At 46.1% G+C, this 25,879-nt stretch overlaps 1 protein-coding gene across 1 annotated transcript; it reads left to right on the top strand.

Annotated features, from left to right (window-relative positions):
• The first annotated feature begins 939 nt into the window (after positions 1-939).
• On the top strand, positions 940-25,256 carry NOX5 (NADPH oxidase 5). The gene is made up of 16 exons (XM_030578327.1): positions 940-1,059; positions 1,539-1,689; positions 3,727-3,937; positions 6,370-6,604; positions 8,263-8,416; positions 10,120-10,295; positions 11,408-11,590; positions 12,750-12,882; positions 13,884-14,026; positions 15,481-15,642; positions 17,426-17,470; positions 19,253-19,377; positions 21,125-21,209; positions 22,672-22,771; positions 23,911-24,077; positions 24,853-25,256. Exons 1-16 carry the CDS (start codon positions 940-942, stop codon positions 24,982-24,984), a joined length of 2,322 nt encoding a protein of 773 aa, XP_030434187.1. The 3' UTR covers positions 24,985-25,256.
• Positions 25,257-25,879: the final 623 nt, after the last annotated feature.

The raw sequence follows: 25,879 nt of genomic DNA, 5'->3' as shown, positions 1-25,879 counted from the left end.
GACCTTGTCAGGGATTTGGAACTACCCAAGAGTAAGGCAGAGCTGTTGGGCTCCAGACTACAGCAGTGGAATCTCCTGGCAGGCTATCAGGGCAAATGGAGCCCATCAATGCTTGTAGACTATTGCTGGACAGTGACAAGAGATGCTCCATTTCATGAATACAAGAGACAAGCCAAGAAGCGCCGAGTAGACACTGAATAGGACTAAACTATGTATGTAATAGTTTTTTGCCTTTTGTTTCATAATAAATTTTATTTATATAACTCTTTTGCTGATTTTTAAAGTGTTACATAAACAGGACAGGTGAAATATTATCATGTAAAGCAACCATAAACACATGAAAAGACCTAGGTTTACAATGTATGATTAAAACTCTACTGTCTACACAATATACATAGACATAAAATGTAAAAACTTAAATATCTTAGAAACAGTAGCCAATCAGTTGTTTTAATTGTCATATTTGAATTCAGCACATCAAAATACATAATAAATATCACATTTTATCTCTGAAGCAGACGACTTCTCAAAAATTGTAGACCAGTGAAATCATGGATTGAACAAAGACACTGGATTTATGGCTTATTACAACAATCTGTAAACTACTAACCCCACTTCTTTGTCCTATGACTGGAGAGTTGTTAACAGATCACTTCCCCTTGAATGGGCTCTTATAATAAGTGTGAAATACTTACACTAAAGAATCTCTTCACCTTGTATTTAGCTGTGACCCTCTGAGTACATTTCCCAGAGCTGAAGAAGAGCTCTGTGTAAGCTTGAAAGCTCGTCTCATTCACCAACAGAAGCTGGTCCAATAGAAGATATGACCTCAGACACTTTGTCTCTCTAATATGCCTAATAAGGCATTTCTAAAGCTGAACAATTAACATGAAGTTGAAATGACAGCGTTTAAGGTGCCGTTTTTTATTTCCTAGCACAATGAATATAGACGATGACACCCAATGGCTTGAGTGGGTAACGAAGCAGTTTGAAAGCATCGCTGGGGAAGATAAAGAAATTGACTTGGAAGAATTCAAAACCGCTCTGAAAGTGAAAGAGGCAAGTTCTTTGGGGCTTGGGGGGAGTTTGGCTGATGATCTGCTGTGTTTCTGTTCAGTAGCCAGATGTGAGCTCAGACTGTAGAGTATTATTAGACTTCACCCATTTGTCAGTAGTTAGTGCAGAACAGCACTGGCAGATTAAAATGGGTCTCTGGTCTGTTGTTATCCTGTCTTAATTAGAAAAGTGAAGCTTCAAAATAGAATGGAGGGGCTAATGCCGAAGGGTTACAAAGAGCTTTGATTGTCACAGCACTCGTATATTGTTAGCAGTGACCGAAATCACAGGTGAAAGACAAGGGCTAAATCTTTAAGTCTTAATCTTTTTGTCTGACTAGTTTTTTGTAAGGTTGTTAATCACCATCATATTCAGCCCTTACTAAGCCAAAATTTCCATTGATGTTAATGGAAGACTTCTGGCTTGGGTATACAAGGAGTACCCCTCAAATGTTGTTGAAATATTTGTTCTTCTTTCTGTAGTCCTTCTTCGCTGAGAGGTTCTTTGCATTGTTTGATTCTGACGGAAGTGGAACCATTAGTTTAGATGAGTTACTCAAAGCCTTGAACCTTCTCATACATGGAGACGAAACGGACAAGCTAAGATTCCTCTTCCAAGTTTACGATGTAGATGGTAAGATTCTGAAGAATTTACTTACCCCCACTTGTCATTTGGATATCAATGCTGCTGTCCTGAGCATGAGAGTGCGTCCGCCTTCTTAAAGATGGGTGGGGAAACATGCAATTAGCAGATATTTATACCACTCAGCTGAAGCCAGTGTCTAATATTTTGTAGTGCCAGCCTTGTTCTCTTCCAGCACAGCATAGACTTCTCTTCCTGAATTAAATCAATCTGGCTGAGAAGTATCGGGAATGGATACTTCTAAACCATCTATCAAGCTTAACTTTGCAATCTGTGACTTTTCAATCTTCCCCATCTGTGATGAAGGTCTCAAAAATACCCTTAAAAGACAGCAATTAAACTAGCTCCAATTGTAAGTCGTATGCCGGTATGTTCTTACCCTAGAGAGGAGCCAAGCTGTTAGGGCTAGATTCACAAGGGGGACTTACACACCTCACTGCTGCATTAGGCACCTATGTCCAAATGTTAGATCATCAGAGCTGCTGCCTAAGTCCATTTGTAAAGGTCCCTCAGTACCTCTGTCTCGGGGCACACGCGCAGCCACCTCAGTCCCGACACCACCAAGCAGCTCAGCACCTCACTCACATCCAAGCCCCGAACTAGGCCTTTCTTCATCTATCTCACTTTTGGGGCCTGATTGGGTTGGTGTGCTCAGAGATCAGCTTAGAGCACATCTAATCGATCGGAGCCCATACAGAATACAGCCAGGGCAGGTGGGTCCTCCCAACCCCCTTTTAGCTCATTGCCCAGTGGCTGCAGCACTCACCAGGATGTGGGAGACCCAGATTCAAATCCTCACTCTGCTAGAGGTAGAGCAGGGATTTGAACCCAGATCTGCCACCTGCCAGCTAAGTACTCTCACCACTGGACTATGGGGTGACTCCCTCCCAATCTGTCTTGTTGGAGCTGTTCCACTCTGTCTAAATAATTAAATATTGATTGGGCCAGAGAGAGAGGGTCTGCCTACGCCGCAATCAGAGGTGCGACTGTGGCATGCGTAGCCATTCCCATCATTAGCAGTGAAGCCGCGACTGCACAGGCTGCACAAGTCCATGCAGGACTCTGGATGTGTATTCAGGTGGCTAGCCCATGCTGCCAGAGCACCATTATTGTTGTTATTGACGCAAGCTATGTGAAAGCTAGCTTGGGGATGTCTACATGCTGCAGTCGCACCTCTGATTTCGGTACACACAGAAAGAGGTTCATTAACGGACTGATTGCACCAATGACTATTTTAATTATTTCTACACTCTATTTAAACACACTCAGTGAAGAACAAGTACAGTTAAAGACAATAAAAAGTATTTTGTTAACAAAAAGTATTTGTTCGCAAATATTATTCATAGTGAATGGTTTGATCAAAACCACAGGGGCAGGTTTTAAGCTAGGGATCTGACTGCAAAACATACCTGCCGCAACTTGAAATTTGCGAAGAGGTTTAGCTTTGAGGGTCATGCTTTTTTGTTTGGTCTAATATTGAAATTCTGGTACATGTGAAATGTTGGTTTATCTACAGGATAGGAAAAGTGAAAACATCAGCAAAATAAACATCCCAGTTCTACCCTGCCAGTATTTTCTGCTCTGACCTAATTGAGCTTAAAGGATTGGCCACAAAACTAAGAACCAAATCACTCTCCAAGCTAATTTGTCTTTACATTTTGCAGCCAGTTAAGCATGTCTGTGTGGATTTCATAATGGTGAACTGTCAATCAAGATTGGAATTTGCACTCTCAAAATAGTTGTTTCACGTAGATTACTCATTACTTAATGTAAATTAAACCATTTTTTCCCCCTAATCTATCAACAATTAGCCAACCTTACCCTCGGGGCACAATTTCCCAATGAAAATCCTGAGTTCAAGGAAGGAAGCCTATTTCTGTATCCAAGGGGAAGATAAAACTAAAAGTACGCAGGGTTTTCATAAACCAGTTCACTAGCTGTTGTATATCCTTCTGTTGTCTCGGTAACACAGGAACAAATGTGTTATTACTTTAATCTGCATCAGATGTAAATTCTTGCTCACCATAGGCAGTGGTTCCATTGACCCGGATGAACTGCGCACGGTCCTGAAATCATGTCTGAAGGAGAGCGCAATATCCTTGCCAGAGGAGAAACTGGACGACCTCACACTGGCTCTTTTTGAGTCAGCAGACAAAGACAACAGTGGCTCCATCACTTTTGAGGAACTCAGGGAGGAACTCGAACGCTTTCCAGAGGTCATGGAGAACTTAACCATAAGGTATTTTATCCCTAGTATAATAGCTTTGACAGGCCCCTCTGGGTTCCTAATCAGCGCCGTATATTAGAACTGCATTTTCCTTGTTAGCACCTTGCTCTTCCCCGATTTCACAGGCTCCTTCAATATCAGTATTTATGCTCACAGCGGCCTAGCTGCGGATGGGTGCTTTTTATTTTTTCCCTTTGCGATTAAGAGTCCCTCTTCTACGAATCTACCAAACCTTTCCCTATCAGGAGAGCATGAGGCTTGGGATCCGTCCAAGGCCTAGGGGTGATTTTTGAGAAACAGCTCACTTAAAGGAAACTGCATCCCTTCTGTCCACAGCAGGGCTGCTTGAATATTCGCAGGGCAAGACACTCTCCCTGCTGTTTTCCAGCTACACGGACTTGGTCTGCTTGAGCCTACTGCTGGCAGCTGCCATCTAGCTGGGAGCTGGCATGTTTTTGTGACACTCGCTTACAGATGCCCAGTGTGAGAAACCGGACACCAGTTTCTGTGCTGCTTCAGTGCTGGACTAACAATCAGAACAGGGCCATGATGTTTAAAAATGAAGGGCCTGAGATCCTGCACATCTCCTGCGAGGTGCTTTGAGCATCCCCTGATGAAATGAAGAGTGCGATAACACCTCAGAAATGCTGCTTGTCATGTGCTTTGAAATGCTCTGCCCGGAGGAGAAGAGGCCAGGAGAAAGTCTTGCCATGTGGACCATCAGAATGTGAAAGGGAGCAAAATACTGTAGTGTTCTAGACATCACAACTGACTCTCCTCCTAATCTGTACAATGAAAGGCCCACCGAGAGCTGAGGGTAGCAGTATCTTTCAGGATAGTGCCCCTCTATCAATGCATTCTTCAGTGGAGATGTCTTCAGAATGTGAGGAGCCCCATGGGATACCTCTCACTCTTATTTCCATATGGTGAATCTCCTGCTTCCACCTAATCAGCATTAAATGAGGGATGTTGACCCTTCTCCGGCATTGTGGAATGATGTAGGCACGTCGTCTCCACCTATTTGGTTTCCTCCTGTTAGTGGCTTTCAGCTGCCTTTCCACTTTCTGTGCTTCGAGAAGTTGGGACTTCAGGGTGCCTCCAGCTGTCCATTTATTGTAGGCTCCCACTTCCCACCTTTGTGGCCATGACAGCCCATGGGAAGGAGGGTTTATGTTCCAGTAACTTTATCCAAATCCTCCTCCACTGATCCTGATTCATCTAGGAGCCAGTAGTGCACTGCATGAGCAGAGCAGCTCAGGGGACTTTCCAGTCAGTAAACCAAGAGTTCAGGTCAAATGCACCCAGAGTTTATAGTGCTTTTACTGCTCTCAGTCCATCCAGAGGGTTCCAGAGGTATGATATGCTCAAGATGGTGCAAAATGGCTGCAGTCTGTTCCCTGCAGCCCGGAGGAAGACCAGCATCAACATGCGAGGGCATGGAGTCATCATCATCATCTTGGCAAATCCCAAAGGGACATGGCCTTCTTGCAAATCTAGTGCCACCCGGATTGAACTCTGGCAAGATGTTTAAGGTGGTCTGATTTTATATTCGGTTTCTCTCCAGCACTGGCGATATTTTTGCACCACTGAAGCTTTTGGTGCCCTCATGGTCACAGGCCATGTAGCAGCATCCCTTGGTACATACATGCTGGAATTCGTTGATCTTCCACTCTAATAATATGTCCATACCAGCCAAGCTGCTGAAACTGCTGATGGAGGCGGTTGCTGGGTTTGTCTTTGAATATCCCTGTTGCTGAGCTTGTCCTGCCATTTGACATGGAGCAGGAGACAACGAGAATTGAACACATCAGTCCGGTGACCTTCAGCCTTCCTCTGTGCCCATGTTTCGCGTCCATACAGAAGAGTTGATGTAACTGGGCTTCGGTAGATCTGCAGCTTTGTAGCAAATGTGTTGTCACGACTTCCCCACAAAGGCCACTGAAGAGCCCCAAACTTGGCAGCCGCTGCTGCTATACAAGGGTCCACATCTTACAAGCCTCCTCCAGCTCCGTCTGGGACACTGCCCATGTATTTGATAGCTGCCTCCTGCTCGATGACCCATCCGGATGGGTTAATATCCAACTGGTTGTAAGCCGGAGCTGGAGGCTGTTTGATGGTATGGCCAGGGACTTAGTTTTATATGGATTATATGGAGGTGTAGAGTCTGGGGGCAGGGAGGCTGGTTGGGAAAGGAGCTTGCCATGGGCAGAAATATGTGCTGATTCAGGGGCCAGCACCGGCAGGAATGCTGTCTGCAGTAGAAACCCAAAGGAGAGCATCCTGCAGCTCTTGCCACTGGCACCCCTGGGAGTTCCCCTTGGAGAGTGGGTGCAGGGCCACCTCCTCCCCCACCTTTCCCAGTGTTCTTCTCACAGCTGCAGAGCATTGGAGCTGGTTGCTTTGTAACAAACCTCTTCCCTTCATGTTCTCTCCCTTTCCAACAGTGCCGCGAACTGGCTAAAGCCCCCGACAGTCAAACAGAAGAGCCACACGCCACGCTACTTAACCCCAGCCTACTGGCACAACAACAGGAGCAAGCTGCTCTTCATGGGTGGCTATCTGTGCCTGAATACCCTCCTCTTCACCTTGGCTGCTCTGCAGCACGCGCCTCTCGGGGGCTGGGTCATGGTGGCGAAAGGCTGCGGGCAGTGTCTGAACTTCAACTGCACGTTCCTTGGGGTGAGTCCTGCGCCTCTCCTGGCAGATGGGGACAGTCACACCTCCCTCCCAGCGCTGTGGGGGGGTTCGTGAATCGGGTGTCACAAGGGGCTGAGTGAAGCATGGAATCGTAGAAATGTGGGGCTGGAAGGGACCCAGAAGGGTCATCGGGTCCAGCCCTCTGTGCTGAGGCAGGACCAAGCAGACCTAGATCATCCCTGACAGGGGTTTGTCCAACTTGTTCTTAGAAACCTCCAGTGACGGGGATTCCCTTGGGACCCTGGTCCAGAGCTTAACTACCCTTATGGGTAGAAAGTTTTCCCTAATATCTAACCTAAATCTTCCTTGCTGCAGATTAAGCCCATTACTTCTTGTCCTACCTTCAGTGGCCATGGAGAACAATTGATCACTGTCCTCTTTATAACAGCCCTAAACATATTGCAGACTGTTCTCAGATCTCCCTTCAGACTTCTTTTCTCAAGCCTAAACATGCCCAGTTTTGTTAACCTTTCCTTACAGTTCAGAGTTTCTAAACTGTTGATCATTTTGGTTGCTTTCCTCTGGACTCTCTCCAATTTGTCCACATCCTTCCTTGTCTGTGATGCCCAGAGGTGAATGCAGAACTCCAGCTGAGGCCTCACAAGCGCTGAGTAGAGAAGGGACAATTTCCTCCTGTGTCTTACATATGACACTCTTGTAAATACATCCCAGAATATTAGTCTTTTTTGCAACTGCATCACATTGTTGACTCTCATTCAATCTGTGATCCACTCCAACCCCCAGACTCTTTCCAGCAGTAGTACCACCTGGCCAGTTATTCCCTTCCACCACACGTGCACTCAGGAGACAGGATTTCTAAGGGAGAGAGGATTCTTGCTGTAATGCTTGCTTTTTCCATAGGGGCATGCAGCAGTTTTGCTTTGCTTATTTTCAAAAGGGCAAATGTTGGCAATCATTAAGACAAGTACTTTGCCTTTGTCTTTATTGAATTTCATCTTGTTGATTTCAGACCAATTCTCCAATTTGTCAAGGTTGTTTTGAATTCTAATCCTGCCCTCCAAAGAGCTTGAAACCCCTCCCAACTTGGTGTCATCCACAACTTGTATAAGCCTAATCTCTACTCCATTATCCAAGTTATTAATGAAATAAGGAAACGGAACGTGTGGTCATGTCACTCGCTGGGGAATATTTCAGAGAATCAGACCATTGAAGTTAAAAATAAAAAGTTAAAGAATAACAAACAGGAAGAAGGATATGAGCTCTGCGAGAGCAAGTAAAACCAGGACTGGCCTCGCCCCAGAGCAGCCAGCACACAGACATCCTTCCAGTCTCCTTTAGCTTTTACTCAAAGGTAAAGGGGGGTAGGATGGCCCCATGAGAAGAGCACTGGGCTGGGAGTCAAGAGAGTTGTGTTCAAATCCTGATTGTGATGCTGGGCCAGTCTTTTTACATCTCTGGGCCTTGGTTTGCCCTTCTGTCCTGTCAGGATGATGTTACTCACTCACCTTAGCAAAGGGCTTTGAAGTAAGCGTGTTGAGTGGAGTTAGGGGCTATGACACACGGAAGTCAGACCAGATGATCTGATGGTCCCTTCTGGCCTTAAACTCAGTGGCTCTGTGTCCTGATGGAAAGGGCTGTAACGGCGAGGCGTGACTATCACTGTCGTCTGGTTTTCAAAGGTGCTTATGCTGCGCCGTTGCCTGACATGGTTGCGAGCTACCTGGGTTGCGAAAGTTTTCCCACTAGACCAAAACGTCATCTTCCACCAGCTCGTGGGGTATGTGGTGGGGGCTCTCACAGCAGTTCACACCGGAGCACATGTGGGGAACTTTGGTGAGTAGTAAATCCTCTGCTTGCCCATACACCCCTGCAATAATTGCTATGATTCTTTTTTTTGCATTTGCTTTGCTCATGCAACCATTCTTCTAACATACCCTGCAAATCTTGAGTGATCTAAAGAGGAAACCCCATCAGGTATTAACATGGAAAATGCCAAACCCTCTAACTATAAAGAACATTAGCTACTAAAAAACCAAGGATTGAAATTTACATTTAATACAGACTTGATAAAGCAGCATTTCCTAAAGAATGGGGTGCAACCTCTGGGGAGGGGGGAATGGGCATGTGAAGGACCAGCCAGCAGGGTGCAGACAAACCTCTTCATTGTTCTCCAGGGTCTGAACTTTTATTTAACAAAAAAGTTGGTCCCTACATGTTATGGTTGCAAAGAAACCGTTCAAAACATGACTCTCGGATAATCAATGTAGCCTTGTTCTACCTGAGTTAAAGAGATCCTGAGACAATAGCTCTGATACGGTGAACTGCCCTGAGTGTAACTGATGTAGCAACATCTGCCTGAGTCTGCAGAGAGCCTAAAACAATAGCTCTGAGGTGTGATTTGCCCCAGTCATTTTGGATATCGATAATAAAGCTTCTTTAAATGTCAGCCTTTTAACTATTTAGCTGCACATCCAAGGGTGTAAGAAAAGAGAGGAAGAAATGTAAAGCTTGATCCAGCATGTCCTAAAGTAGAGGGTGGTTCTAAGGACTACCTGGGGGGGGCATGGGGGGCATAGAAGATGTATACATTTAACAAGAGCAGGACTTTAATGAGATACGGTGAGACTGAAGGAACAAAATTGATTCCATATTCCTGAAGGGAGGGTTCAGCTTTCAAACATTCGGGGAGCAATGGATTTAAGGCAGGTGTCGCTTGTAAGATCAGCTCAGCATTTTACTTTCGCTCTTCCCATTGCTGCTAATTGTGTAAGGTTTCAACTAAGGTAGAAGTGTATGTGAGACAGGAAGGGATTGGAGCTGTACGTAATTCACTGGTTCATTGTGCATTGTTCCCCTCTAGTGGCTTCCCCTGATATGAGGTTAAGAGCTTTCTACTATTACCAGCAATTGAGTTTCTCTGTAGCTCAAGTGCTCAAGGTTTTGAGTTCAGTCCCTGCTGACAACCCATGTTTGGAGTGAGTGGTGGAATATGATCCTGCTTTAGGACAAATCAGTCAGAAATCCTGACTTCAACTTCCTCTGATTTATAAGGGCGTCCCTGAGATATTTTGTGGGAGGGTGGGGTGTAGTTTGTTTTTTTTGCATAAATAATATATTTTATTAATAAATACAAAGAAAGGAGACATGATTGCAACTGGAACGCTGGCTCCAAGACAAAGAAAACAGGTTTAGTGCCATGGGGTCCCAGGACCACAACCTGGTAAGGGAAAGGATTGCTTTGTGTTCCATTGCCCTCAAAGCTTTTTTTGGTCGAAGAAGGATTAATATTACTCTTTGGGAGACCTTGGTACATGGGCCACTTTTTGTGGTCTTCATTATGTATCTCTGAGTTACACTGCATCCAAGGTGTGCGTGGCATTTTACAGACAAATGAACAGATCAGGGACAGCAGTTCTGAGGAGTTCAGGGCCACATTGGGATGCTCAGTATCCCCTTGTTGATCCCGTACTTCTTGTGGAAAGCGCTAATCCCCTTGGCCGCTGCTGCTCCGCAGCCCCATGTTTCTCTGTGTTTAGTCAGGCTGACTCAGACCCAGAATCGCCCCGCGCTTTGGGAATATCTGTTCACCACTTGGCCCGGGATTGGCTGGATTCACGGGAGCGCCTCGATCACTGGGATTGCACTGCAGCTCCTCGTCTGCGTGATGCTAGTGTGCTCCAGCACCTTTGTCCGGAAGAGCGGCCATTTTGAGGTACGTCCCACTGCACCTTGCAAGTGGGGTTTGGTTTTGCTCGTTCCCCCTTCGTTACAGCGCAGTCATATATGCTCCAGTGTCTCCCATTCTGCATCCCTTTTCTGCCAGGGTCATTTTCATGCGTTTCTTTCCACAGAGCTTGCCGTTGCAGCACAATGAGAATATGTTAGTCTCTCTCCATGCGGCACTGAGTAAACTGGTAGCTGATCTTAGAGGGTCATTTAACTGAATCCCATGCAGCCAAACTCCTACGTAGAAAGACAGCAGGAAAAGCCTGCTCACAAGGGCAGGGGGTGGGTGGGGAACAAAGCACTTTAATGGGTTAAGAAATAAAACCCAGCAATTCAGACAAACTCAGGTAATTACATGCCTCGCAAGGCCAAGTTAAGAACTGCACAGGGGCGGTTAGTACAGGAATTGGCTCCTTGTCTGCAAAGCCGCTCAACGCAGATGGGCGTTCAGTACTTTAGGGGCTTACAAGGGCTTTGCTTTACTCTGTGTCTGGCACCAACTTCCTGTGCACAACCACCAGATCTTCACAGAGCCCCGCTCAGACTCTCCGTCTAGGAAGCACGGCCCCCGGTACCACAGAGGTAGTGTGCCCTCTTCCATGCGGGCCTGTGTGATAACATGGTCCCTAGGCTTATTTGCCTCTTCAAGTGAAATGGAGAAATGTTGAGACCGCAGTAGGGCCTTGGTTTCTCCTCTCAGTTACACCTGTATAAATCCAGGGGCCTCTTGGGGCAGGTTCTGACCTCAGTTACTCTTGTGTTGGCCAGGAATGGCAACGCTGAAGTCCCTGGAGGTTCCACATTGACACCAGTATAGCTGAGAGCTACATGTGGCCCCCTTCTGCTAAGAATGACTGGTTTCTCATACCTGTCCACGGCCATTGTTGGCTGGACTGGAAAGCCGAGCTGGAGCTTACTGTATCTGGTGCCTAGAAATAACAATGAAAAGAAATGATGGAAAACTATGACACTTTACCTGAACTACAGCCACAATTGGGCTGCATCTTTTGCCACCACTGCCCTCATTAGTCTCTCTTACTATTCATCACCCATGACAGGCCAGCATTCCCAGTGATCCGTTATTGTTGTGACCTGCAGGTCTTCTACTGGACTCACCTGTCCTACATCTTCATCTGGGCGTTGTTAGTCCTCCATGGGCCTAATTTTTGGAAATGGTTTGTGGTTCCTGGATTTCTGTTTGTGGTGGAGAAGACAATTGGCATTGCTGTGTCACGCATGGGGGGGCTGTACATTGTGGAAATCAACCTCCTGCCATCGAAGGTTTGTTCCCAAAGTGATCCAAAGACACTCACTTATGAGAATACGTTTTAAAAATACCGCTGGGGCTGGGGTGAGATGTGAAATAAAGAATTGGAAATTGAGCTTATTGGAGTCTATTCCTAGCTCTGCCGCTGACTTGCTGCATGACCATGGGGAAGTCACTTCACTCCTCATTGCTGCACTTTCCTATTCCCTAAAATGGGCATAAAAATCCTTGCCCCACTTCACGGGAGAGCTTTTGGCATTTGTAAAGTGCTTTGCGATTCTGGTGAAAACCCCTGTACAAAACAACTATTCTTATGTGACCCAGGGGAAAAGTGAGACAAAAGAGGTATTAAAAAGACAAACTCAGATGATTGTCTACTGTGTGGCAGCATTCCAGAGACTCATGGAAATTAGAAATGGCAATGCTCAAATAGGGAGGAAGCGTGGCATAGTAGGTAAAGCACCAGCATGGGACTCAGGAGATTTGGGTTCCATTCCTATCTGTATTCACCAGACATTGGGCCAGTTTCTGTGCCTCTGTAACATGTGGATACTGATTCTCTTGTAAAGTGATTTGAGATTGCTGCTAAGAGCTAGGGTTTATTATTCTTTCATCTGGTGTAAGAGTGGTCCTTATGTTATATAGCCCAGAACATTCATTAATTTATTTTAAGTGTCTAAAGACCCTTCTTTTGGGTCACTGCTCACAAGCGAATGTGAAAAGCACAACAAATGGCACAAAATCATGCTTCAGTATTTGGCCAGTCAAGATGTTCTCTTGAGCTGCATCTTGACTGGTCTGATAAAGAAACGATCTGTATGGTGCAATCCTCTGTCAGCATTATTAGGACCTTGCAAACATTGAAACAAAGGCCATTGCTTGGCCACCCGTTCCCAAAGGCCTCTTTCTCCATGGAAGCAAGCTTGGAGCAGATATAGGTCACACCTCTGCAGTTGAGGGGGCCTGGCTGTCCCAACAGAGAGGTAGCTAGACATCAGGCTGTAAAATATGCCCAGAGGTATTTGCATGCTCAAAACTGCAGGCACAAAATTGGAGGCTGTTGTGCTCTGGAGAAGCTAAGACAGTGGACAAGGCTTAGAATAACGTACAGTCTGCTGGGTTTTCCTGTGTGCAGAGAGATTCTCGCTCTCTCGGCTTTTCATTTCAATCAAGGTGACTCATCTTGTGATTAAGAGACCACAGTTTTTCCACTACAAGCCTGGAGACTACGTTTACCTGAATATCCCAGCGATTGCGAAGTACGAGTGGCATCCTTTCACCATTAGCAGCGCTCCTGAACAACAAGGTATGTGATTATACTGGATGCCAGAACTGCGTCATTTTGCTGTTTAATCGGAATGGTTACTTACAAAAAGGCTAGAATGATAAAATAGCAGATAGAGACCATTTGGTATGGTGCAGCGAGATTTTGCAGCAAACGGGCTACATTTGAAGTAACTGATTCAATATCCAAGAATCATTTAATTAGGCGCTCTAGCTGTGGCATGCCGAGAAGCAGGTGTGTGTGTTGTTGTTTTTTTTAAATCACATGAGAAAGGAAGCTCTTTGCCAGGATGGTGTCTGGTTTCCCTGTGCTGAGCTGGAACTTGTATTCCACCTCATCCCCTTCTCCCAGCAGACGTGAGCTCCACACTTCTGGAAGGAAAAGCAGATGGGCATAACTTCACAGCAGCTGCCTCCAACCTCTGCTTCCCCTGTCCCTGCTAAAAGGGAACATTTCCACCTGCCCTGAGGCTCTGCCCTTCCCCCTTGTGTGGAATCATGGGAAATGTGGCTTCTCTGAGCAAAATCAAGGGCAAAAAAACTGTCTCCTCCAAATCACATATTTCCCTGCAATTAGAGAAACACTGCTGTGTATTCCATTCTCAGAAAGGGGCTGACTATCTTAGGGATAACATATGTCATCTGATGTACAGATCCTGCAACTGCAGCTGTTATACTGGATGACTGACCTAATTGAAATGGCCAGAGCATTTATTTGGTTAGCTTTCCTTAGCAGCCTTGTTACTCCCTCTGGTGTTTCTGAAAGCTTGGAATTCAGCCTTAATTTAAATGCTGGGCCAAAATCTGTTCTCCAGGAAGTCCAGGGTAACTGCATTGGACTTAATAGAAATTCCTTTAGATTTTCACTGGTGTAACCGAGACATTAACTTGGCCCGTTGATTTAAAAATATATCACTCTGCTTCTTGCCTGGAGAAAGTTTCAGTCCAGCTGTATGATTCCCTCATCAGAATATTTATACAAGGCTCTTTCTTATTTCACCATTGTTTGCCTTCATTTCACAGATACCATCTGGCTGCATATAAGATCACGAGGACAATGGACCAACAGACTCTATGAATATTTCAGGTGGCCTGAACCACTCAGCCAGGATCCTAAACGGCTACTGAGAAATCTAAGAAAGCAGAGGTACCACAAATGGACTCAGGTTTGTCATGGACGGGGATTATTTTTATGAACCACTTTTTGTAGTTTAAAATAGGAGTGCCCTTTAGTTTGCTTTTCTGTGAAATGTGGTAGAGTACCATATTTCTTGCTGCTGCTGCCACTAGGCAGTGCCAGTTGGGGATGGTGACATTGGCATTGGCATGGGGGAGGGGCCTTGCCTGTATTTATCCTGGCATATTGCCCTGTGCGGAGGCTGTTCATTTCTTCGTGTTGAGGATACCCAAAAGTGTCAGAATATTCTGTTGCTACAAGGAACCCCAAAGCCCGTTGCTTGTGGAATAAGAAATGTCTGGGTTTCTCAGGCTGATGTCTTAGTATCAGACATACAGAGGGCTCTGCTAACTCATTAAAACACGCCCCAGAGTTCAGTATCGGTTGCTTCACCTGGGACAGTCACCGTTACGTTTCGGATTGGAATTGTGTGTCTTCCTGTAGAGTTATTCCTACTTCCTGTTTCTCAAACAGCATGTGTGCTGTAGGTCCGATCCGGGCTTCTGGGTACATACAAGAAGTGTGCAGCGGAGGGTTGTAATGCATTTCCGGGCCGAGGTTGGAGTCCCCCACATTTCTCTCTCATGGGGATTTTCTATCTATTCTTTATGAGTTTGCTGATTTTCCCTAATCTAAAATAAAAACCATCAAGATGGAAAGTGAATTACATGCTCGTGATGACTGGAAAGGAGCAGAATGGTACTGAAACCTGAAACAAACAGACCAGGCCATTATCTGAAAGGCCTCATAATAATCCCTTGCTCTTATACAGTGCTTCTTCATCAGCAGATATTGCAGTGCATTACAAAGGAGGGCAGTACCATTCTCCCCATTTTACAGAAGGAGAAACAGAGGCACAGTGGGATGAAGTGACTTGCCTAAGATCAACCAGCAGGCCAGTGGCAGAGCTGGGCACAGAGCCCAGGTCTCCAGCATCCCAATCCAGTGCTCTAGCCATTAGGAAACACTCCCTCTAGAAAAAATAAGACCGACCCCAGGCTGGTGCAAATCTGCAGAGCTCCGTTGACTTGAATGGAGCTACACCAGTTTACATGAGCTAGGGATCTGGTTCTATATCTCACTGCTCTCCAATCCTCATGACATTCTGCTGCCCATGTGGCATCAGATTTGTGCATGTAAGAAAAGCAGGAAGATCTGCGTCCTGGACGTTGTCCCCTGTAATATGGGCAGTGAGAAAGGAGGTAAGAATGCCCAACCGTTTCATGTCTAGTTACAGTTCATGAAATAGTTGGGCATTCTTACCTCCTTTCTCACTACCACATGACCCAACACATTTTTTAACCCTCGTTAGAGTTGTTTTCTGCCACGGGGCCTAAGCAGCAAAGCCCTGGATGGATCAAATAGCTCCTGTCAATAAGGAGAAGAAAGTTTCATCTCTCTCACTGCCATGGCTCACAGTGTTTCCTTTGAATTTGGCTCTAGGAACATCTTTTCTGCTCATCTGGTTTGGAGGCGTCAGTAGCCACCAGTAAGGATGAAACAATTGAACTGACGTCTTACAAAGCCACCAGGTACCCTGGCTGCGAACCTGCTGACCTCACTGTCACCAGAAGGGATGAAGAAGGGAGCCTGGATGCCAGAGAAGTAAAGACAATTCATTTGTTGGCTAGACAACTTACCATTGATTATATGCTTCCGGGGCTACTGAATTCAGGTGGCTCTGGATCATCCCCATCTGGGCTGGGTCTGGATAGCACCAATGAGCCCTTTTAGGATAAGCACAGATGAGTCAGAGGAGAGGACCGTGTAAATGCTGGCCATTGGGGGCCTGCATTCAGGAATCAATAGGACTGGTCAAAATCTTTCCATCAAATATATATATATATTTTTTTTTTTATTGAAAGTTTTTTTGTTGGTTTTTTTTTACTTTAAATTTTTTTTTGCTAAAAGTATCTGTTTTGGTTGAAAAAAATTATTTTTCATTGAAAAAATGGATATCCAAAAAATCCAGTGTCTTTGGGTTTTGGCCACAAAAAGTAAACGGTTGATGTGGAATTGCCGCCTGGAGGGTTACAGTTTGGGTATCCAATATCCCCGTTCTCCACTCTGGGCTGGGTTCCATAGCCAGAAGACAGCTACCATGCACTGTCACGCATGTGGTGGCTCAGCAAGAGGGGAAACCATGGGGCATCCTGGGTGATGTAGTCCAAGTTGTACTGAATGGTAGATAAGGCTCCAATCCTGCAACCCTACATGTTTAATTTTAAGCATCTGACTATTCCCATTGACTTCAGTGCAACTATTTATGTGTTTACTGTTAAAACACATACAGAAGTGTGAGCTGGATGAAGGCCCAAATCCTGATAATCTCTGATGGGTGTACACATACAATTCCCATTGACATTCACCTTTTGTCCTTTGTCGAGAAAATACAAAGGCAGACGCTGGATGACGTTTGTGCTTTTTATCAGTGTTTGCTACTGTGGCTTAATAATGAATTTCTTATTGCGAATTTTAGAAAAGATTCCTCTACAAAGCTGAAATGTATAGTAATACAGTAGTCACTAGTGAACCAGTTTAGACAGACAAGGAATAGAAAGGAAGTCATTTTAAAATCAGCAAAGAGTCACACGCTCTCTTTTTAACGGGGAAAAAAAAGCAAAATTAGATATAAATCATACTAATGTTAGGAAGCTGGAGAGCCACGTTTACTGGCTTTTATCATCTGTTATGAAAAGCTCTCAGGATATTGATTCTGTCACAGCTGAAGGAGCAGTCATTACAGATAAAGAATTTATATGCACCATTTTTAATGAGTTTCTCTCCCTGTTGCTCTTGAACTGTTAACTTTTCTCTCCGTTAGCAGAGATCCTCCTACCATTGTCAATCTGATCAAAATTCGTGTACATCTCTTATTCCCTCCCATGCCCGACGAACGCATGATTTGTGGGAATCTGAATAATTACATTTTTGAATCAACCTTTGATTCAATTACAATCTGGATAATTTACACAGACATCTTGGGTGAGATTTAATGCCTTTGAAAATCTTCCCCCTAAACTTATGGGTCTTCCCATTTTGGATAATGATAATTTTTATTAATGTGGACTGTAAATGGAAAACCTTTACTTTATGTTGTCCCTCTCAGAAGAATGGGTTTATAGCCACCTACCTTGAAAGTGACTCTTGTAGCGCTAAAATAATACCATGTTTGACTTATTCCTGGTGCAATGACTAGGTCAGGAATGATATAACCCAAATAAATGTCTCCGCCAATCTGTAAAAACTGGAAAGAAGGAGATAAGTTTTACCGGGTGATCTCTGGGTGCATCAGAGTACGGGTGACTTTAATACTCAAGATGGAATAAATTCTGAGGACAATGTCATCTGCTTGACTATTGGTAACATGGTTTTCTTTATGTAACAGGTTTCTGCCAAGCTGAGTGAGAATCACAGAGTTTGTAATATCAAGGTAAGAGGCTCCTTTGCGTGGCTGGTTAAAGCGTCTCCCCTGCAGCCGGCTCTGGGCAAACAGACCCCAGAGCCAGTTGCAGGATCATTGACTCATAGACTTGAAGATCAGAAGGGACCATCGTGATCATCTAGTCTGGCCTCCTGCACATTGCAGGACAAAGATTCTCACCCACCTACTCCTGCTGTAGACCCCTAACCTCTGGCTGAGTTACTGAAGTCCTCAAATCATGGTTTAAAGACTTAAAGTTACAGAGAATTCACCATTTACGGTAGTTTAAACCTACAAGTGACCCATGACCCAAGTTTAAAACCCCCCAGGGCTCTGCCAATCTGACCTGGGAGAAAATTCCTTCCCGACCCCAAATATGGTGATCAGTTAGACCCTGAGCACATGGGCAAGACCCACCAGCCAGACAGGGCAGTAGGACTCTGGCCTGTAAATCCTTTCTCTTGTAAGTAGTCCTTACGTGCGCAAGCAGTGCCACTCTGGGGCTAAAGTAAATCTTATTCTCTCAGGTTCCCCTCCTTGTTCACCTGACTATGGGCCCCACCATTCCTAGACATTGTGGTGCCCTACGAAGCCTCCTGTGGATGGGGGGCTGTGCCCAAGGTTGGCTGGGGGCAGGAGCAGGCTTGGGGGGCAGGGAGGAAATTGCCCCCCAGCATGAGTTGGTGGCATGGAGCAGGCTGGGGCCTGGTCGCTTCACTTCCCTACCCTGACCCCTGCTGCAGTCCTCAGGGGAAGCGGTGGAGTGGGGCTGGGGCTGGGGCAGAGCAGGGGCAGGGGCTTTGGGGAAGAGGGGGGGTGGGGCAGGGCAGGGGCAGCTTTCCTGGCTGGCTGAGTCAGGCTAGCCACTGGAGCAGCATGCAGCTGCGTAGGGCACCAGGCAATTTGGTGCCCCAAATTTCCTGGTGCCCTTCACAACTGCATAGTTTGCATATGGGTAAGGATGGCACTGGGTGTGACAGGCTGGTGCCAGAGCACTTTCCCGGCCCTGCGTCTACACCAAACAGAGAAAGTGCAGCTGTTTCTGGCTGAAAAGCCAACCTAACAATTGCTTTGCAATGTTTGAGTTGATTGTTTTCTCCCTGAATTTTTGGGCAGGTGGAGAACCCCCCAGAAAGTGTCTTGCATCCATCTTTTCTGCCAGCGATGCTGAGCTGAAGTGCTATTAAATCTTACAGTTACAGCTCTGTTATCTCGTGTTATGCAGACAGACTGGACGCTGTCTAAGCCGCTGGGCTGGAAATAAGAGAAATAATTAAAACAATTGAAAATCCCAGGCCAGATCCCCAGCGGGTGTAAAACAGCAAAGCTCCACTGGAGCCCACGGAGTTACAGTGATGGACGTAGGCTGAGAACTGAGCTCCCCGACTTGCCTGCCTCCCACTAAGGTGCAGGAGCACAGTGGCCAGGATTTTCAGAAGGACTTAGCACCCACATCAAATCAATCAATCTCAGCTAGGCCCTCAAAGAAATGACCACATTTCTGAGGCCACGTTGGGTGCCGAGCACTTGGCTTGTGGGTCGTAGAGTCATCTACTTCCATTAAAGGCAGAGAAGCTCCATTAAGATGCTGATCTTCAATCCTGAATCCTCTATTGAGCTCAGGGGGTGTTTTGGCTGTGCAAAAAATGCAGGGTGAGACCCTAGGCTGCTATCCATTCTCCTGCCAATGCAGGGTTATTTTAGATAACAAAAATAATGAGAAGCATCTCTGTGAAACTGAAGCAAATGTATCTTGTGTGTCTCCAAACTGCAGCCTTTTTTCTCTCTTAGTGTTATATTAATGGCCCCTATGGGACACCTACGCGAAGGATCTTCACCTCGGAACATGCTGTGCTGGTAGGCGCTGGAATCGGCATTACTCCCTTTGCCTCTATCTTGCAGAGCATCATGTACAGGTTGGCATTGTACCTTTTTAAGGCTTTTTAAGTAGAATTAATACTAACCCACGGAGGCGGAATTTTTCTTCCATTGCCAAATTAAAGCCACATAGTGATTTCAAGATTCATGCTATGTGTTACATTCAGGGTCAGTTCTTTTCTAGCTGATCTAGACCTCATCGCCATATTAGCTGGACGTTATTCCTGGTTCTCCCACTGGACTGCTGGGTGACCTTTTACAAGGCACCTCTGCCTTGGTGTCTCAGTTTCCCCATCTGTAAAATAAGGATAATGATCTGATGTCCTTTGGAAAGCGCTTTGAGATCTGTGGGCGAACAATGCTATGTAAGAGCTAGGTATTGTTAGCTGAGGGGTTTACGTTCATTGAATGGATTTTAACCTCACAAGGGCCCTGCTGAGGTAGGGAACTGCTATTATCTCCATTGTACAGATGGGAACTGAGGCCCAGCATAGATCAGGTGTCTCGCCTGAGGTCAGACACGAAGGTTGTGGCTGAGCCAGTCCAGTGATCTCGCCACAAGATCGTCCTTTCCCCCTGACATTAAGGACTTTGTCCTTATATGTGGGTGAAAAGATGTTCCTAAAACCAAATTCGTCCTTCCAAACGGACAGACACTACACTGAAGATTGACACCCGAACAGAAAGTTTGCAAAGAAGCTGGATAAGGGTATTTTCTAGAGCTGGTCAAAAAGGTGAACACTAGAAAAAAATGGCTGAAATTTAGAATTTTGGAAAAACGTGGCCCAGCTCTAATGACTTTCTAAGGAGAGTTTTCACTACTGAGAGTTGGGGGTGAGGGGTGGGTGGGGTGCTAAAGAGCTGACATGATGTCATAAACAGATAGCTAAGGGTTAATGTCTCTTTCACCTGAAACACCTGACCAGAGAACCAATCAGGAAACCGGATTTTTTCAACTTTGGGTGGAGGGAATTGTGTGTCTGGGGTCTTTGTTTTCTCTCTGCCTGCTGTCTCTGAGCTTTGGAGAAGTAGTTTCTACTTTCTAGTCTTCTGTTTCTAAGTGTAAGGACCAAGAGATCAGATAGTAAGTTATATGGTTTCTTTTCTTTGGTATTTGCATGAATATAAGTGCTGGAGTGCTTTAAATTGTATTCTTTTTGAATAAGGCTGTTTATTCAATATTCTTTTAAGCAATTGCCCTGCATTGTATCACCTTAATACAGAGAGAACATTTGTATTTTTTCTTTCTTTTTTATATAAAGCTTTCTTTTAAGACCTGTTGGAGTTTTTCTTTACTTCAGGGAAATTGAGTCTGTACTCACCAGGGAATTGGTGGGAGGAAGAAATCAGGGGAGATCGGTGTGTGTTGGATTGGCTAGCCTGATTTTGCATTCCCTCTGGGGGAATAGGAAAGTCCTTTTTGTTCCAGGACCGGGAACGGAGAGGGGGAGTCACTCTGTTTGGATTCGCAGAGCTTGTGTCTGTGTATCTCTCCAGGAGCACCTGGAGGGGGGGAGGGAAAAAGGATTATTTCCCTTTGTTGTGCGACTCAAGGGATTTGGGTCTTGGGGTCCCCAGGGAAGGGTTTTCAGTGGGACCAGAGTGCCCCAAAACACTCTAATTTTTTGGATGGTGGCAGCAAGTACCAGGTCCAAGCTGGTAACTAAGCTTGGAGGTTTTCATGCTAACCCCCATATTTTGGACGCTAAGGTCCAGATCTGGGAATAAGGTTATAACACATGACAGTGCTTGTTACCACATGTGGGTTCTGTTGCATTCTTCTAGGTATCGCATGAGAAAACAAAACAATCCCTGCTGTGGCTATTCATGGTGTGAGAGCCTCAAGGATGATGAAATGAAGCTTAGGAAGGTGAGCTCCTACTTAAAGGGATAACTCAAAGCTTCCCATCGACGACCTGACTACTGGTAGAAAATATCTGATGGAAGTCCTGTGAGCTGCTCTGTGCAGTGGGCTCCTGGGCAGAGCAACTTCCCGGATCAGGGCCCCCCATTGTGTTGTCTGAGGATCTGCTGGCTTACCAACGTCTAACTACTGCACCAACTTTTGAAATGCAATAAAAACTACATTTTGGTGCAGAAACTGTATCTCAGGGCTTGTCTACACTAGAAGTGCTGCATTGGTGCAGCTGCACTGATGTCGCTGCGCTGCTGTAGTAGGTCTGGTAAGGATGCTCTAGGTCGATGGAAGAGAGCTCTCTCTTCGGTATAACAAATCCACCTCAGAGATGGTAGCTATGTCATAGTGCTCTCCATATTAGTGCTTAGGTCGGTGCAACTTATGCTGCTGGAGGTGGGGGGTGGCTTATTCACACCGCTGAGTGATGTAAGTTTATATCAAAGTTAGTGGTAGCGTAGACCTGGCCTCAGGCTTATAATGTGCCATTTAAGTCAAGAGGGGCTAATGTACCTTTGGAAGCGCTGCAGTTGATTATAATAGGGATGCCAACAGATTCATAATGAAACCATTGGCACCTATGTTGTAACTGTAACAATAATGTAAGAGGTATAAACCATCCAATCATTTATAGGTCTTTGGGTTCTTCAATGCACCTCTGCCAAGAGGTCTCCAGACCCTTGTCCTGCACTCAGATACATCCTTACTAAATAATAAATGCCCAAACACCACTCTCCTAGAGCTATGTTCACAGACAGAGGTATTAGATAGAAACATAAAATACTCTTTCTGAAAGGTTACAGTGTAACACAACTTTATTTCTTAGAATCCAGAACAGAGAGAGACAAAGCAGGCTGCTCCCTAAGGCAGCGAGGACAGTTTACCCCACCTTCCTCTAGGCTGGTTGTTTGCAGACTGACTGCTGCTCCCAGATAGCATGCCTCCCTATAGACCTCTCATGCCTGCAAGCAGTAGCAGGGAAACCCCTGAAAATTAAAAGTGACAGTTTACAATTTTAATACAGGTTTGAATACACCACTCCCCCAGGCAATGGGTCTGACCTCACCTGGCATAAGTTGGCAGAGCCCCAGTAGAGTAAGTGAAGCTACATTGAATTGCTGAGGCTGAACTGGCCCAATCTGTGGGACTCTGCTCCTTCACCAGATCCCATGGTGATGAACATGGTATAAAGGCCTAGGTAGAGACAGAATTAGAACCTGGCTCTATCTCAAGCCTGTCTGTCCCTTGTCTATTGTGACTGAGCGCCGCTGGGGACTGGGGCCTTGTCGCTTTGCCAGTCTGCAAAGAGGGGGCTGCTGGGGCTCTAAAAGGCACAAACACCAACCAGTCAACTAATTCGTAGTTTGGTATGAAACCGTGCGGCTCACTATCACCAAAGCAAAAACTGTGCTTTCAGGTTGACTTCATCTGGATCAACCGAGACCAGAAGTCCTTTGAGTGGTTTGTCAGCCTGCTCACTAAGCTGGAAATGGACCAGGCTGATGAGGAACTGGAAGGTAAGTGGAAGCCAGGTGGCTCTAGTGAATTCCTCCCTCACCCATTCCAGTGGGCATGTATGAATACTATTGACCCAGGAGCAGCGCTAGGGTTTTTGGCGCCTTAGGCGGGGGTCCTTCCGTGCTCCCAGTCGTTGGTTGCAATTCTGTGGCGGGGGGGATCCTTCCGCGCTCCCGGTCTTTGGGGCACTTCGGTGGCGGGTCCCGGAGTGAGTGAAGGACCCGCCGCAGAATTGCAGACGACAACCCAGAGCGTGGAAGGACCCCCTGCCTCTGAATTGCCACTGAGGGCGGCAAAATGCCGCCCTCCCAAATCCTGGTGCCCTAGGCGACCGCCTAGGTCATCTAAATGGAAGCGCCGGCCCTGTATTGACCTCAGCCTCCATGACACGTGCCCCGCAGCAGAGTGCAAGTGTCTTTAGTAACATAGTAGAATGTTGCATTGTCCCTATTGTCTTGTGATAGGCCCATCTGCAAATACAGGAAAAGAGGCAGCTGGAGGGGGATTTATGAGCTGCAGCCATTGTGTCCCAAACCTGGCTCCATCAAAGCTCACTGAGGCTACGTTCCACAGGCTTTCGGCAGGTCCTTACCAGGGAGGCACTCCTGGGCCAGACTTAAATGTGGCCCTGGTATCCTTGGTCTGACTGCTGCTACCACACTCCTTCCCCTGCTTGGACTGGCCCGCTCCTGGCAGGAGAACTCTGTGCGAATGGTTGGGTGGGAAACCTCAGCTCCCTTGGGCACTGGCACCAAACAATCCTGCTTTGCTACTTCGTGCTACAGCTGCTGCTGCTCTTCTGATAATGTGTCCCGACCACATACAGTCTGCACTTCCAGAGGCAGCACCTTCTCTCCACGAGCAAAACGAGGAAGATACAGTTGGGAGTCTGTGAATTGGTGGGAGACTCTCCTACCTGGAGGAGGGGGCCTAGAACATCGGGCTGGTGTACAGACCAAAAGAGAGTCTGTCTGGTTGAAGTGACATGTTGTTCCATCTATTTCCCCAGAGACAGGTGTTCTCCTAGCTGAGGTTTCGGTGGCAATGTGTTTTGAGCCTGCCTTGGTCAGTACTTCTGCATTAACAAGCTGAACTCCAGATGCTCAGCTGTCCCTTTGCTTTTCCCTTGAATGTACAGGCCATTTTCTAGAGATGCACATGTACATGACTTCAGCTCTTAGTAAGAACGATATGAAGGCTATTGGTCTGCAGATGGCTTTAGATCTGCTGGCTCAGAAGGAAAAGAAAGACTCTATCACCGGACTCAGGACCAGAACCCAACCAGGCCGCCCTGACTGGAGCAAGGTAACGATCCTTGAAACCCAAGTAACAAACTGCTTCTGCGTGCACCCACCACAAGCACCCAGAGCAGAGTAATGCTGGAGTAACTCCAGAGTAGTCAGCAGGGTGTGTGTATTTACAATGGTGCCAGTGTGGTCAGTCTGGGACTCAGCAGCAAAGAATCCTGTGGCACCTTATAGACTAACAGACGTTTTGGAGCATGAGCTTTCGTGAGTGAATACCCACTTTGTCAGATGCATGAACCTGTATTCACTCATGAAAGCTCATGCTCCAATACATCTGTTAGTCTATAAGGTGCCACAGGACTCTTTACTGCTTTTACAGATCCAGACTAACACGGCTACCCCTCTGATACTTGACAGTCTGGACTCCTGGCCCAATCTCTGCCTCCTCAACCAGGCAGGTTCCTGTTAGAGTCAATGGGAGCTTTGCTTGAGCACGGAGCTGAAAACGATGCCGGAGGAGCCAAGGTTTCTGGTGGCTCTTGAAGTGGGAACTCTATAGGACTTCTTTGATGGCAGTTTCAAATTTCATGTCTACTGTTTAAGACTATGTTACGTCATCAGCTGATCCATGCCCAGGAAACAAGCCACCCTCCCTAGCTATTGTTAACGGCCACCCATGAAAGGAACCTCCCTAGGTGGTGCTTTGTGCCACCTGCTTAGCTTTGTGGTGGAAGAGATCTAGTGAACCAAGGGCACGTTAATGGTGTTCACGCGAGAGGCTAAAACAGACCTCAGTTTGTTCTTTTCTTCTCTCTGCTTTTGTGTTGTGTCAGGTGTTCCACAAGATGGCAGAGGAAAATAAAGGGAAAGTCCAAGTCTTCTTCTGCGGGTCTCCAGCTCTTGCCAAGGTAGTCAAGGCTCACTGCGAACACTTCAACTTCAGATTTTTCAAAGAAAATTTTTAATAATCTCTCTCTGTCTGTCGCTGCCTTTCTAAATAGCCTGGAGAGAGGAATTTAGAATCCTCTTCCTGCAGGTGATTTATAATGTAGTGTAGGTGTTTGCTTCTGTAATTGCTGGCGCATGCATCATACTTACAAAAGAGCTTTCTTTACCTTCCTCTCTGATTGTACGTGGGGAAATGTACCGTGTTTGCCCAAAGCATGGTCTAAACATGCTCCATAAATAAAGCATGTCTGTGTTCAGCTGAACCTGCTGTCCAGCATCTCCAGCTGAGTCCCAGTCTGAGCAAAAATAATCACTCTGGCTTCTCTTATGTGCATAGTGTGCAACTGGGGTAGGATGCCCCCATCATGAAGAATAAAGGTCCTATTTTGGGGAGGAAATGTGGAAACTTTAAGGGGAGGGTGGGTCAGCACCAGTTCTAGGAGTTTACTGCCCCTTGATAGCTATGGACAGACCTTCATAAAGGACTAGGGACATGGGAGTTGCCGGAGTGGATCAGCCCAGTTCTCCATCCAGTTTGGTATCTCACCTCGGGCAGTGGCCAGGGCCAGGTGCTTCAGAGGAAGGTGCAAGAAACCCCCAAGGGAGTAATTATGGAATAACCTGCTCGCAGAGTAAGTTTCGTTCTGACCCCTGTCACTTAAAAGTTAGGCTGTGCCCTGATGCTTGAGCATTTGTGTCCCTTCCAGACTAGTACCTGGGGGTTAAAGCGGGATATTTTTATTTGACTCTGACTCAGTCTAGCTCTGTGGAGTCAAAATATTTACCAGCACCTACAGTTCTGTGAGGTGACCTAGTGAGATTGTTGGCTTACAGCAGAGACAGGGCAAGCCATAAAATACACATCCAGAGTCCCAAGTGCCCCCGTTTGGGGATTTTCAGTGCCAGGGTTTT

The sequence above is a fragment of the Gopherus evgoodei genome, chromosome 10, assembly GCF_007399415.2.
Source record: "Gopherus evgoodei ecotype Sinaloan lineage chromosome 10, rGopEvg1_v1.p, whole genome shotgun sequence".
Classification (NCBI taxonomy): Eukaryota; Metazoa; Chordata; order Testudines; family Testudinidae; genus Gopherus; species Gopherus evgoodei.
The sequence above is the reverse complement of the archived record's forward strand: the minus strand, read 5'-3'. Positions and strand labels throughout refer to the sequence as shown.